General features: G+C 29.5%; 1 protein-coding gene across 6 annotated transcripts; it reads left to right on the top strand.

Moving 5' to 3' along the window:
• Positions 1–234: 234 nt before the first annotated feature.
• On the top strand, positions 235–7,736 carry LOC129285970 (MADS-box protein JOINTLESS-like). Of its 6 annotated transcripts, XR_008587440.1 has the most exons (9): positions 235–397; positions 903–945; positions 1,020–1,211; positions 1,972–2,047; positions 2,886–2,947; positions 3,046–3,145; positions 4,780–4,821; positions 6,545–6,803; positions 7,421–7,736. XR_008587440.1 is itself a non-coding variant. In XM_054921985.1 (6 exons), the coding sequence occupies exons 1-6, from the start codon at positions 1,030–1,032 to the stop codon at positions 6,614–6,616; spliced, it is 534 nt and encodes a 177-aa protein (XP_054777960.1). In that variant the 5' UTR covers positions 235–1,029; the 3' UTR covers positions 6,617–7,022. The 6 variants fall into 6 exon arrangements, 1 of the variants encoding a protein (XP_054777960.1); XR_008587439.1 differs by lacking the exon at positions 903–945; XR_008587438.1 differs by lacking the exon at positions 903–945 and having other exon boundaries at positions 991–1,211.
• Positions 7,737–14,683: the final 6,947 nt, after the last annotated feature.

The following is a 14,683-nucleotide window of genomic DNA, read 5'->3' as shown; positions in this document are numbered from 1 at the left end:
TAATTTAAGGTCTAAATTACCATTTAGGCCTTTAAATAAAGATTAAGTAATTCTTTTTAAACTTCTTTTTGGTGGAAAGAAATAAATAAAAACAAAAGTTGTCTGATCAGAAAACAGACCCTTTACTTTCTCTTTTTAAGTTCTCTGCAGCCACTATTTTAAGTTCATATCCTTCCTCACTGTAGCCACTATTAAATGTTAGAGAACAGAAAAAGGAAGCGTATGAAATTAAAATAGTGGCTGCAGAGGAAACATCAACTTGGCCAAAAAGGGCAAAAAAGCATATATGTTAATTTCCTTAGAAAAGCCATTAACGTACGAACCGCGAAAGCTGAAGAACAAGAGAGGAGGAGAAGTCTGCGAAATTCATAACACAAGTCTCTTCAATATCTACCAGGTTGGATTCCTTATTTTCCGGAGCTTCGGTTTCACTTTCTTTCTTCTGAAAATCCTTTATCTGGAGTTTTTATTTATTTTTTGTTCTTCTCAGTAACTTTTGGTTTGAGGTTCATTTTGAAACACTCGATTTTTTTTCTTTTCTTTTCTCGCTTTCCGTTTTTCATCTACTGATAGCTGAGTTTCTCTTTCCTAATTTGGTCGCAAAGATATTGTTGAGTTGGAAATTCTTCCTTAGCTCGATTTATTGGACTCTTTTCAATTATTTCTTGTTATTCTTCCAAGATCACTAATCTTTCTGTAGTTTATATGTTTATCAACAAAAGCAACATTTTCTCACTTCTTTCCCGATTCTCATCTCTGATCGGTCGGTTCTTGGTGGGATACTTGGATTTTGTGAAGAATAGTACTCGTAGTAATAATAATACATTGTAGATCTTTCTCTATGTGATGTGAAACCACTGGATTTACTGCATTTATAATACCCTCTCTATTAATCAGTTCAGGTACAGTGTTACGCCCACTTTGATTCTGCTAATATATATGCAGGTATATGTATATGTATATGGAATTTTTTGACTGTATAATTTACAGTATATAATAACCTTGTGTTACGGATGAAGAAGAGGGGATATGACGAGAAGAAAGATACAGATAAAGAAAATAGACAGTGTAACAGCAAGACAAGTGGCTTTCTCAAAGAGAAGGAAAGGTCTCTTCAAGAAGGCAAATGAACTCTCAAGTCTCTGTGATGCTGAGATTGCTCTCTTGGTCTTCTCTTCCACTGGCAAGCTCTTTGATTATGCTAACTCAAGGTTCTTATATATATATATATATATGTTATCTCTACTCTTAATTTCATTCTTATACACACACATATATGTACAAAGGGATATTTAATTCTCAAACACGCACAGAGAGAGAGAGAGAGAGAGAGAAGTTTCCACAATATCATAGTGATTGATTTAAGAATGCAATATGAAACAGTATGAGTAGTCATTATTATTATTATTTTCAATGTGTGTGCGCATCTGCACTTAGCATCTCTCACTTTGTATGATCTATAGAAGTAGCTACCTAGGAACATGTGTTTTGATTTTTATTGTATAACTTCTTAATCTGATAATACAGCAGCATTTCTCATCTAGTTGATAAGAAGCTTTTGTAACTGTTGTCATTAACTCCATGATCTTCCTCTTTTAATAAATTGAATTCAAAGGGTTAGAATTATAAGTTGACCACTAGTTAGAATCTACATGATTCTTGTTTATTTATTTACTTCTGACCTTAAATTGCAATGCATGTGTTTTAATACTGCTGTTTCTCTTAAGCAAGAACTTAAGGGGTCAACGAATGAATAAATATTTTTATGGATTTGATGAAGCAATTGAATCATGATTAATATCCGCACAGTTGAAGGTGCTGAGTAAAAACCATTGGGATTCTGAAGAATTTCTTTATTTATTTTGACATATATAAAACGGTTCTTAATTATGTGATCTTTTGCATTGATTGATTTCATGGAATAAAATGGATAAAGGCAGTCAAATGAGTTACTGTTTTTGTTGGTTTCAGTATTCAGCAGGTAATTGAAAGGTATGATCAACATTCAGCCATTCAAATACAAGGTAAATCACCTGTTGATGTGCAGGTAATCAATGAGTCAATATCAATCATCAATATATTTATATAAGTTATATAAGTTATAGAAAGTTGTACTTTATTAGCTGTCAACGATATGCCATATCTTATGTTTTGTGCAAGTAAACATATGTGGCCTACTCTGTTTACTTAACTTTGTTCTTTTCTTTTCTATTTTGGATAACATACTTAACTACTAGCTAGTTTCTCTAAATTATGACTTGCGCACACTCCCCCCCGCCCGTCTTTCTTATTTAATTGACAATGGGATTTGACTACTGAATAACTAAGCAAATGCTTATTATCAAATGAACCAGAGGGAAAAAAAAAGATTTACTTCACCCACAGGAGTAGGTCTAGTAGACTCCTTCACAATATAGTGAACCCAAGTTTGGATTCTCATTAGGAGAGGTACAAATTTAATATCTGATTATGCCTCAAATAAGAGGGGGATCTCCTTCTTTGGAAGACTTAAACTCACTAAAGAAATTAAGTTCGTCATACCTATAATTATCTCTCCATCTTGATTCTTTGTAATTTGTTGTCCATAACTTCTTTTTCTTCTCCCCCCCTTGAAGATTTTTCCCCTTCTAGATTTGATCAGGTTCCAGGATAATAGGGGCTAATCTTACGAACAAAAGTGAAACTGAATTGCCCTACAAAAAACCCTAGGTCCTGAATTAGTTCCACAGAAGAACCAAAAAGGGCATTGCTTTGATGGTGACATAATGTTGAAATCAATTTATGATAATATATGAAATAATGGATATTAAATCACGATACGCTAATCTTCTCAAGTCTTTTGTATCTTTCCTTTGGGTTTTTTTTTTTTTTGAAATACGTACAAGCTTAAAGGTGATGAGAACGAGCTGCACAAGGCAGTAGTAGCAGAAAAGACTCGTGAATTGAGGTATACAACTTTGTACTATGCATACCATGCATGAATGTTCACAAGATTATTATGTTCCTAAGACAAATGATGATTTGCACTATAAATTAATTCAACAGGCAGCTGAATGAGGAAGAGCTTCAAGGATGCACACTTGAAGAATTCCAGACACTAGAGGAAAGACTTGAAAGGGACTTGTCCCGTGTTTCAAAAACAAAGGTTTCGATTTAATTCTTTTTGTGCTTCAATCTTTATCCTCTCTAACGTTTGTCAAGTTCTAAGGAAAATTCGAACATCTCCATCCCAAAATTTAAGTCACGTTTTAGAAGATTTGGGATACTCGAAATGTAAGTCATTCTATGGCATTAAATGTTATCTTTTCAGATTTTCCCCGTGAGACATTTTAAAAGAGATATTTCATTAATATGAGATTATACTTTAATAAGGTTTACTTCGGAATGTTCAAGTAACTTTTGAAAAGTTCAAGAAGTTCAATTAATTAACTTCAACCAACTTTATTGGTTTGGGTAAAATAATTAAAATTAAAGTAACTTGCATTTTGGGACAAGAGGAATAATACTTTGCCATACTCATTCCGTTTAAAAATATAAGACATTTTAATTAAATTATGCTATTGATAAGTTACTTAACTATCCTTAAATTGATATTATCTTTTCATATTTTTCTTTATTTAAAAGGGTCTATTACTTAAAGGTGAAGGAATGGTTTAGTGATTTTTTTTATTAAGGGTACTTTTGGAAAAAAAAAAGTCATTAATTACACATTGAAAAATTAAAAAATGTCTTTTATTTTTAAAAATCCAAAATCAGAAAAATTTCCTTGTATTTTTTGAATGTAGGGAGTATAAAGTTTGTATTTGCGTATACAAAGAAAGGAAAATGTATTATACTAGTATTCTGCAGAGAAGTTTATGAACTTCAGTAAAGGTTTGTTTGATTGAATTGTTGAACTCCCAAATCTCGATTGCATTCCCAAAAAATGGCGCGTGTTTTATATTTTTTTTGTTGTATGAATCCTAATCCTATGAAAAGACTCGTTACTAGACTTGTGGAAGGATGATTCTCCATAAAAGCGTGATCAATCCTCCATAAAATCACACTATTTCCACTAATACCCTTCATCTGTGGATCTATGATGGAGATTTTTCCCCCTTGTGGGCATCTTGATTGGTTTGATTTTTTTTATTTAAATATCAAAAACAAATTTTTTTCCATTTTCAGTATCATACCAAATAAATTTATGGTTATTATTCATTCCTTTTTCATATTTCCTGTGGACCAAACAGCCCTAAAGGCACAAACTTTAAGAGTGTTAGGATTCCTTTATGCTATTAATTTCATTCTTCATTTACTTTAGGAATTGAACGTAGAAGAAATATAATATCTTTTCATCAATCATGAATCAGTAGTTACTGTATCTTGTAAATTTGTAGAACTTACCTCACCTTGTTCACAAGCTATGTTATGAACAATGTGGCTTCCTACATTTTGCCCCATGACTTTTTTTTCTATAATATCTTTTAATGTTCTTTCACAAGACTCAGTAGATTTCCTTAAACCTACATTATTGCTGATGTAGAATCTACCTGATCTGCACATTTTCTATTTTAAAAATCTATATTTTTACATTTTTTTAAAAAAAGCAATGCCTTTACCATGAAACCCAAACAAAAAAAAAATCTAGTTTAGTGATTATTACTGCTAGTCATCTTTCACTGTGTGAAGAAATGGGCTTGATTTCTTCCTCATCCTATACCTTTATCAGCTGTGATTTTGTGTAATCATTGCATTCAAGCTGTTGAGTTAACATATTTACTATGATTATTGTTTCAGGATGAAAGAATCTTAAAACAAATCAATGCACCTAAGAGAAAGGTAAATACTACACCAAACTTAGAATTTTAGGATCTGCTATATATGTGCGCGCGCGCCAAAGAATGTTATGTGAATTTATTCAATTTTTATCAACTGATAACCACTTAATCCTTTGTGTGTGTCTAAATATTGATGGGTACAGTAGCTTGTAAAAGGAAATCTCATTATATAACTTATTATACTTCCAGAAGCAGGAAAAACTTTTATGTGAATTTTACTGAAGTGTATTCAATCCATTTTAGACTTGAAGTAGTTCCAAACCTAAAAAGGGTCTTTCACAGTATTGCAGAAGGTACATCTTTACTACAAAAAATATTATTTACACCAGTTAAAAATAACTTTTTACATTAGTACCAAAACTGGTGTAGAAAGAGGCAATGTAGAAAGTCTTGACTGCAGACTTTTTACACCGGTTATAAGATCAATGTTAAAACTTATTTTAAGCACTTTTTGTACTTTCTACAATTGGAGGAAACAAAACCATTGAAGAGTGTGATTAAAAAACTTCTTGACTTTACTCTTTTAGTCTATCTATACAGTAGCAATTACATTCCTTCCCCTTGTTCTCATATATTTATTTGGTTGGAGGGAAACGGAGGGAAAGTGAGATTCTAATGAGTTTGATTTTTAACAAAATGGAGAAGTGGGGTTAAAATATTTAATTAATTTTGCTTACTCTTTTAATTTACAAAATTCTCAAAATTTTATAACCCCACCTATCCATTTCTTTTGAAACGAATTCATTAGAATTTCTCTTCCCTCCTTTTCATTTCCTTCCAAACAAATAGGGGTTAGTGATTAGCCCAACTAAGGAAAACATGAAAATAGAGAGTGTTGACTGAATATTACATTCATTTGTTTTCTTGGGATCACCATTTCTAATTTCTTAAATAAATTTGGTACTTTCCCCTCATAAGAAAAGACAATCAATACCTAAACTATTAAAACGCAAGACATCCTTCTTTTGATTGGACTAGAGATATAACTTCATTTTTGTGAATGTAGCCTCTATTTAATTAGTCACAAAACAATATCTGAATCTTCTCAATCAGTGAGGTGCTGGCACACAAATTAATGGATGTGAAATGCACAAAAGAATATGGAATTAGGAAACTCAATTAATGTATGTGAAAATAATGCATATGCCACTCTTTTTATAATCTTCGTTATAAGACACTTAACTCATTTATACTCTCCATTAAATTTATTAATGGTATGTAAAATGACACATTTTTTCTATGTTTACTCTTATTTATTTAATAAGTTGCCTCAATTAAAAAGCCCTTGAAAAAAAAACCTTATTAATTACACCTTAAAGGATTCAATGCACCTTATATTTTTTGACATGATTCTTCAAAAAAAAAAAAGTGTCTTATATTATGTAGGGAATGAAACGTAATACACACAAAGATCCACTTATGTTCATACTTGAATGATCAGTTCTCTGAGAATCCCTTCTTGAGTAGTAGATTCCACAACACGGGGTTATTCGAAGATATTTGATTCTTACTCTTCTCTTCACACATGACATTATATATAATTTAAAAATTTCCCATGATGAGAAGATTCAGATCCATATTCTAACAGACTAATGCATATGATTTCACTAATACATAATGGATTTCAAGAAAAACCCAAGTGATGCTTTTTATGACACTAGCAATGTTCCGCGTACACTCTCAGTCACGTTTGCTACTGCAATATGTTTGACTTTCATGTACAGGGAATCCAACTGAAGGAAGAAAACCAAAGAACGAAGCAGGTGATCGCAGATTTTCAAACTCTTATCCTCTAAGTTATTGCCTCTTTTTTCAGATGTTATGAAATGAAAGTCGTGTAACACAAAGATACACTAGAGCTTTATATGTACAGAGCCTTGTGCATGAACAAGGGCAGTCTTCTGAGTCCATCATCATTTGCAGTTCATCTGACATTAATCCTCCTCAAGACTGTGATAGTTCTGATACATCTCTCAGGCTTGGGTAATTAATTAGTTTATCTACTTTGTTGTAAGGCCCATGATTAATATTTCATCCATGCAAAAGCAAGAATTAAATCAATTTTCATATATTTAAATTGAGTTGAATCAAGCCTCTAAATAAATGTTGGACTATTGTGGGATAGCTAGCATTAATTGTGTTTTACTGTTTACTGCTCTGACAAATTTGGATTGTCTGAAGTTTTAATTATGTTTAGACTTGAGCATTGTTTTGTAAATTACAATAATGTTATTTTTATCATGTGTTTTGCATTTTTGAAATAATAAAAATATTAAAACTTCAAATATGTCAGATAGGTTTGTTTAATGTAATTTGACCGTCACATTTGATGCTGATGGTTTGAATTGAATATATAGACCTTGGTTGCTGTGTTTTAGCATGCTGGAAGGTTTCAATTCTGCAAAAATAATTTAAATTAAATTTTGAATAGGTTTTTAACTCAGAAATATACAGTCCATTCATTTTGTGAAATAATAATAAAAGATACTGCTTCTATTTTCTACCTTGTTGGCATTAATATATTTATTTATTTATTCATGTGGCCATTATTGTTCATTCTTCATAGCACTAACAAGAATTTGGCTGTTGATGTGCTGCAGGTTGTCTTCATTCAAATAAAAGCATAAATGTTGTTTTCCTTAGAGAATTACACTTATGAACAGCGAAACACGATCTCTAGCTTCCATTTAATGATCACTTAAAAACCATTTTCTTTGTATGTACGTACGTATACGTACGTACGTATCATTTATGTGTGCGTAGGGCTATCAGGTCAAGCTGAGAGAACTGTACTACAACTCTCTCTCTCTCTCTCTCTCTCTCTCTCTCTCTCTACGTACACGCACACACACACGCACACACATATATAATTTTTTTTGGCTAATTCGCTAAACACTGCAATAGGATAAGTAATAGTTAGTCATCTGTTGCGTTATTGGTAGTGTTGGACTTTTCTTTTCCTCACTCTTTTTCCCTTTCCTTTTTTGCGGCCGAAGAAGACTTTGCAGAAAACAAACTATAAAGCAATTGTTTATTAATTCAGAAAAAAAATGTACGGTTTGAATTGACTTGGCTCCCAAAGGGTACAGCACTAAAAATTATATTTAAACAACTCACCGAAAAAAATTACAATTATATTTAAACATTTCCAATCAAATTAAAACAGAAGAGATAATGCACGTGAGCATGGTAGGACACACAACTTAGTTAACTGCAAATTTGCCTCGAGTTCTAATTATAGTGTCTTCTAAAATATATTACTGGTCTATAAAATATAAGGGAGAATGATAAAGAAATTTTAAAATGATTAATTAATTCAAGTTATATTTTAAGTGTCAAATTTTAAAAATTTCAAGTTCATCTTTTAATTTTATAAGTGCGTTATGATGAATTTATAACTTATTTTTTAAATTTTAACATAGTTAAGAATAAAAAATTTTATTTTTTCTATTAAAATTTGAAATACAAATTATAAATTCATGACAATGGAATTGAAAATTTGAGAAATTGAGTTGTAAATTTTTAAAATTTGACGCTTGAGACCTAATATAAATTAATTGGTCCTTGTAAGACCTATCTATCATTCTTTCATAATACAATGTGCTTGTAATATTATCTAATGATTTTTTTTAACCCTCAAACTTTTAATGAGAGATCTTGTAGATTGATCCGTGAAAAAAATGGAGGTTTTATGATAATTACATTTATTTAATTAATAAGAATAAAAATAGAATCTTGAGTTTTTTTTTTGGACAAATTTAACAATATTGCATATTTTTACAAGATACATGAAACAGTTGAAAATATTTTATATTTTAGAGTATAAAATGTTAATTGATGAATAATTTTAATTTAGAATCCAAGTCTTGTAGCCATCCCACATCCATTAATTCATTCCCCCTGAAGAAAAAAAAACCTCTTAAAGAGAAGAATTATACTATAGGGTATTGTAGAAATCATGCTCCCTTTAGTCTTATTTATAGGGTAAAGAAAGAAGAATTTTTTTATCTTATTTATAAGTTACATCATTCAAGTTTTATTACAAATTTTTCCTTTTACTCTCCATTGAATGTTGAAAAAAGAAAATATATTACTAAAATACATATATTTAATAGGGACACAGTTAAAAATTTATTAAATTTTCAAATAAAATTAATTAATTTTAAGTATATTATTCAAGGTTAAAAAAAATGAATGACGATGTGATGATTAAACATTTTAGAATTTAAATGTATACAAATATATTTTGGGTATGTAATTTGAACTCTAAACTATATGCCCAAGGATAATTTGAATTTTAAATTCATATTTGATACATTCTAAATCTTAAACACATTGAACATGATTTAAATCATGTCCCCTTACACTTGAGACAATTTTAGTAGCATAATGACTTAAAATTGGAATGCCTTAGGCTTTGTCCCCTTACACTTGAGACAATCTTAATTGTGATAGGTATATATGTTATAATAAGGTGATCAATGATCTCATAAAGTTAGATGGAAGCATTTGTTAACCAATAGGAATAGACAAACAAAAGCTACATGAACTAGATTTAATATTTTTGAGCCTTTAATCAGATGCACCTTTTAAATTTAAATAGATTTTGATCTAGATATGTGCTCCATTTGGTATGATGAGAGAGTTTTTAATGGAATCAAATTAGAATTGAAAATATAATAGAATTGGGTTTTAAAAGTACAATCTTTGACATGTAGATAAAATCTTAATATAATTTTATTTATTATGTGTATTTAAAATGTATAAAAACCCAATGCCCCTTTCAAAATTAAAGGAAAAAAAATCTCTCAGTATTGCCTTTCTCTTTACTTGATTCATCACCACTACTGTCAATAATAGTAATGGAAGAGGGGGGGAGATTAAAGATAGTGACGAGAATTCTTTGAAATTTAGCCAATTCCATCATGATAGTAATGGAGTTAGATTCAAGACATTTTTGGAAATTCGAATTCATATATATCCCCTCCATCTCAAATTATAAAGTACTTTTAAAGGAGTTTTTCTATCTCAAATTATAAGATACTTTGAGTAGATTAAGATTTCATTAAATACATCAATTTTAATATTATTCTTTCTCTCTCTATAATTAATTTGTGTCCTTTCTCTTTTTAATATATTAAATGATATATATTTTTAGAAGTTTATATTTTTAAAAGTTTATCAAAAAGTGTTTTATAATTTATAATGGAAGGAGTACTAAACCACTCAACTTCATGATTTTGGTTTCATTTTCATTTCAATTTGGCCAATTATAGGCTACCAAACATAGCCTAATTTTCAAACATGTATAGCAATATAAAGATGAAATTGTTAAAAGCTATGCTGAAAAGAATTATGTGGATCATTAAAAAAAATATACTAATTGAGAATTTACAATTTTTGGTTCAGGTTTAGCCCCGCTCAATATTGACATTTAATTTTGAAATTTGGATTCATTTTTTAAAAAAGCATTAGACCAATCAGTCTAATAGTGGCACTCGCTTCTCTACCGCCTGATTCAATCCTCCGAATGGTTTTTTCTTCTTAAGAAACAAAAGTCGAACCGTTATGCCATTGTCCAGTTGACGGTGCGATCGATCAAACCATTCATTTCAGTCTAATTTTAAAATAATGCTCCACACTAAACAAACATCCGCACACTACACACAATTGTGTGTGTATAATTTGAATTTGAATTTAAATTTAAAATTCTGTTCAAATGTGTCTGAGTCAAGGCTGGTTAAAATAGATTGAAAGCAAAATTAGTACGAGGGAACATGAATGACACGATTACTACTGCAAAGCGTCTGACATAGTTATGATAACAGAGCCTATCCTGTTTTGGCGCATCAAGGCTACATGTGATATAACCACATTGCTAACTCATTTACCCTCAACTCATTGTACTTGTATTTGATCTATTTAAATTATTCATTTTTTATATAAATATGTAATTTATATATAATTGAAAAAAGATACTTGCTGTTTATACTTTTGGAAAAATATATTTTCATAGAAAAAATAATTAATTTATTTTTAATAATTTATTAAATAAATCATGTACGGACCACATATTCTTTTTCTTATTTAATATAATTAAATTAATTCCTACAAAAGGAAAAACCCAATTACTGTAAATGTAAGAACCTCTTATTGTCAGCCACGTGGGAACCACATGCAGCTGTCTATGGTAATAGTATAAGAAAACAGCAAACTGATGACACGCTGCGACACGAACATATAAAGGGAGGATGACGGTCAGATCCCAAGACATTAGACTAGGCGAGAATATTAATAAAGGATTCACAAAAAATTTAATATAAAAAAGAACTAGGGTTGATGGAATGTTTGTTAAAATTTAAACCTCACTCGTTAATTATTAATATTTATTTGTTTAAAGTTCTTATTAGACATTAAATTTTTTAAGGTTCCTTCAATGATATTCTCCCTTAAATTAATGTCAGTTAAGTTCTTAATAAAAATAACTCTCTCATAAAAAAACATTAGTATATGTCAAAGAAAATATACCTTAGATTAACTCAAAGAGACTAGAATGTTGGGGGCAAGACTAGCAAAAATTCTAATGAAACTAAATTACAATTTAGAAGTGAAACTTGATAAGAAGATTGTGAGTAAAAAAAAGTACCAGAAACTGATGAAAAAACTTATACACTTATCCCACACAAGATATATCCTTCACAATAGGAGTTGTAAGTTGATTTGCATGTAATCCACAAAAGAAGCATATGGAAGCTATGAACAAGATGCTTAGATATTTGAAAATCACATAGGCAAGGGTAGAGCCAAGCAAAAGAGCTCAACCCAACTAACTAGCCTGCAATTTTTTGTGGGTTGGAATAGTAAAACAAGCCTATTTTGGAAAACAAGTTGGGTTGGCCCATATCGTTAAAATATGTAGGCTATACAGGCTAGCCTACTTTTTAAAAAAAATTGTTGAGATATGAGACTATTATGGTGTGAATTGAGCTCCCTAACTTTGTTTTTTTTTAGGACCCTCTAACCACATCCATTATCCATTCTATGTGTAAGTTGAATTAATTATTTTCATCTTATTAATTATTATGAACATGATTTAAGGTTGGCAACTGGATTTCTTAACTCTAGATTTGCAAGAACCCCAAGTGTGAAATATAAAAATAATCAAGATCAAGCAAATATGTACATTGATATATCTAAGTCTTAGTTAAGGTTAATAAACACGGGGTCAAAAAGATCTATTAGTATATTTTATGTAATATAAAAATAATCTCATCTATGCACATGTACATATTCAAATTCAGGGAATCATTATAGCCTAAATAATTAAAATAATAAGAATGAGGCAGATTAAGTATTTTGGAAAGAGTTGAGAAATTACATTTATATCATCATTCTTTGACTTGGCTAGGTGTCTTCGAGCAAAGAAGTAATTTAAGGACAATTTGAAAATTTATTATATTTTAATGAAGTACAAAACAACACACACTTTAATTTCTATTAAAATAAAAAATGAAGAAAAAAATACATAAATGTGTATGGATAATTCTAATTAACACTTGTTAGAGTACAGAAAGAGTTATTTTATATATATATATATAAGTTTATGTTATATAAATTTTATGTTATATATATATATATATATATAAAAGTTTATGTTATATAAGTTTAAAAGTTCAATGTAAGCATTTGTTAGGATAAAACTAACAATATTAGAGTTAAAGGATTAAAAGGGCATTTTATAAAATTAAGAGATTAAAATAAAATATTGTATAAAGTTAAAGGACTAAATTTATACTTTGACCAATGAAAATTTAAATACTTAAATTAATTTTTTAGTGCTTAAGAGTGTATTTGGTTTGAAGGAAGGAAGGGGAAGAGAGGAATTTTTAATGATATTTTGTTTAGTTAAGAGGGGGAATAGAGGTGAGGTAACAACTAATTGACCATTGTATCTTTATATGATGATTTTTATTTGTTTATTTATTTCTTATATAAATTAATTATACATCTTAATTTAAATTGCTTAATGTATGTAAAATTCAATTTTATCCTATATATTTCTAATAAATGCAAGAAAATTACTATGATAATAAAAAAATTGAATCTCGGGAGCCTCTCCCGTCACAATCAAGGGGTATGAGGGAACACCAAAAAGTAATAAACACAAAAAAAGTATTTTTTAATTAAAAAGCATTTAAATAGGGTTAAATGACAATTTAAATGCTGAATTATCAGCTCAGGAGGAGTTCGAACTCTAAATTCATATTAAACACATTCTAAATCTTGAATATTTAATTTGGAGCATAATTTCCTTGCCATTTAATTGGCACAGATGCTCATTACTTTTTTTAAAGAAATGGAATCAGATATGCAATTTTCACCATGTCAAGTCACACTATTATCTCACCCCCTCTCTGTGCAACAACTTAATGGCGGTCATAGTGCCATTACTGAGCACTCCCTTGTACTCCAAACCAAATCTTCCATTGCCAATTAAATTACCGTTTCTTCACTGAATATCGTTGCCCCTTCTTGTTCTTTGTATGTGAACACTTGACCTCCTCTGAATTTAGGAGCTGCCAGTGCTGGCTTGTAGGGCTAGAGTCAGGAGAGAACCAGCAAGGAATACAGCGTCACAAACTTTTTAATTTTTTTTAGTAAAATATAGAAATTATATATTTTTAACCCTTCTAAGTTGACACATTATAAAAAATTTAAGACATTATATGAAATTTTTATTTTAATTCTATATGTAATCTTTTACACATGTATTATGTATAGTCCAACTACTTAAGTAGCTTGAAGCTATAATTGTTATAGGATCTACTAATTTTTAACAAGATAATGCTATACTTACTCTTAAAGTATTTATTTATTTGATCTTTCTTTTATTTTATATTTGACAAAAGAAATTATGAGAATTATTATTAACAAAATGTGTCAAGCATTGCAACAAAATTCTAAAATATATTGAATGCTATATGCTTGATATCTACTATAACATCACTTATCCAAAAGTTAAGAGATTATAATTAATATATGTTCTTCTAAAAAAAAAAATCTGTAATAATTAACCAAGTTATTGAAATTTATTATATGAATGGTTTTTACATGACATAATCAGATTTTATCGATATAAAAAATTTGTGACAATTGAGCATCATTATTGTGTTGATATATTTATTCACTATAATTATCAATTGAAAGAATTAAATAATAAATTTACTAAATAAGTAATAGAGCTTTTTTGATTGAACATCATTTTAGATCTTGAAAATGTGTTTAAATTATTCAATGTTGATAGAAAAGATGAAATTTTTACCAATTTAATAATAGTTTATATTGAGAAGGAAATTATTGAAAATTTATTATAGTTATGATATTTAATTATTCTTATGTCATGAAAAATCAATGAGCAAAATTTAAAAAATAAAGATGTATATTTATTAGTGATATATATAGATTTTACTTTTCTTCAATTAACATACATGCTTTGTTATCTCAGCTTTTCCTAATAAAATTTTTTAACTTCGCCTCTATTGGCTTGCTCATGTGTCCTCCATAAACTCGGGGCAGCAATAGGTAAGGAAGATGATGAGTGAAATGGCAAGGATAAGCATGATGATGGTATTGAATTCTTCAGCAGCAAAAAAATTGACATTGAATTCCATAACCCCAGAGTACAGAGTTGGCCAAGAAAGAAGAGATGGACCCGTTTGATAGTTAGGACAAAATGAACGTTGAGGCATTAAGGTAGGGAAGGAGTGATAAATGAGGGTAGGGGAGAGAGAGAGTAACTTGACACTAATATAATGGACATTTATGTCAATTTAATGATAAGAGTACAATTGTTCTAAGTTTAA

This window comes from Prosopis cineraria, unplaced genomic scaffold (assembly GCF_029017545.1).
Source record: "Prosopis cineraria cultivar Desert tree isolate PC_DT_omini unplaced genomic scaffold, ASM2901754v1 PC11, whole genome shotgun sequence".
Lineage (NCBI taxonomy): Eukaryota > Viridiplantae > Streptophyta > Magnoliopsida > Fabales > Fabaceae > Prosopis > Prosopis cineraria.
Note: the sequence above shows the minus strand (reverse complement) of the source record. Positions and strands in the feature narration are given on the sequence as shown.

Excerpts from the sequence above, each read along its gene's own strand:
- LOC129285970 (XM_054921985.1), top strand. The coding sequence starts at position 1,030 with ATGACGAGAAGAAAGATACAGATAAAGAAAATAGACAGTGTAACAGCA. Across the intron at positions 1,212-1,971 it reads TTTGATTATGCTAACTCAAG|TATTCAGCAGGTAATTGAAA; the intron begins GTTCTTATATAT and ends TGTTGGTTTCAG. Across the intron at positions 2,948-3,045 it reads GAAAAGACTCGTGAATTGAG|GCAGCTGAATGAGGAAGAGC; the intron begins GTATACAACTTT and ends TTAATTCAACAG.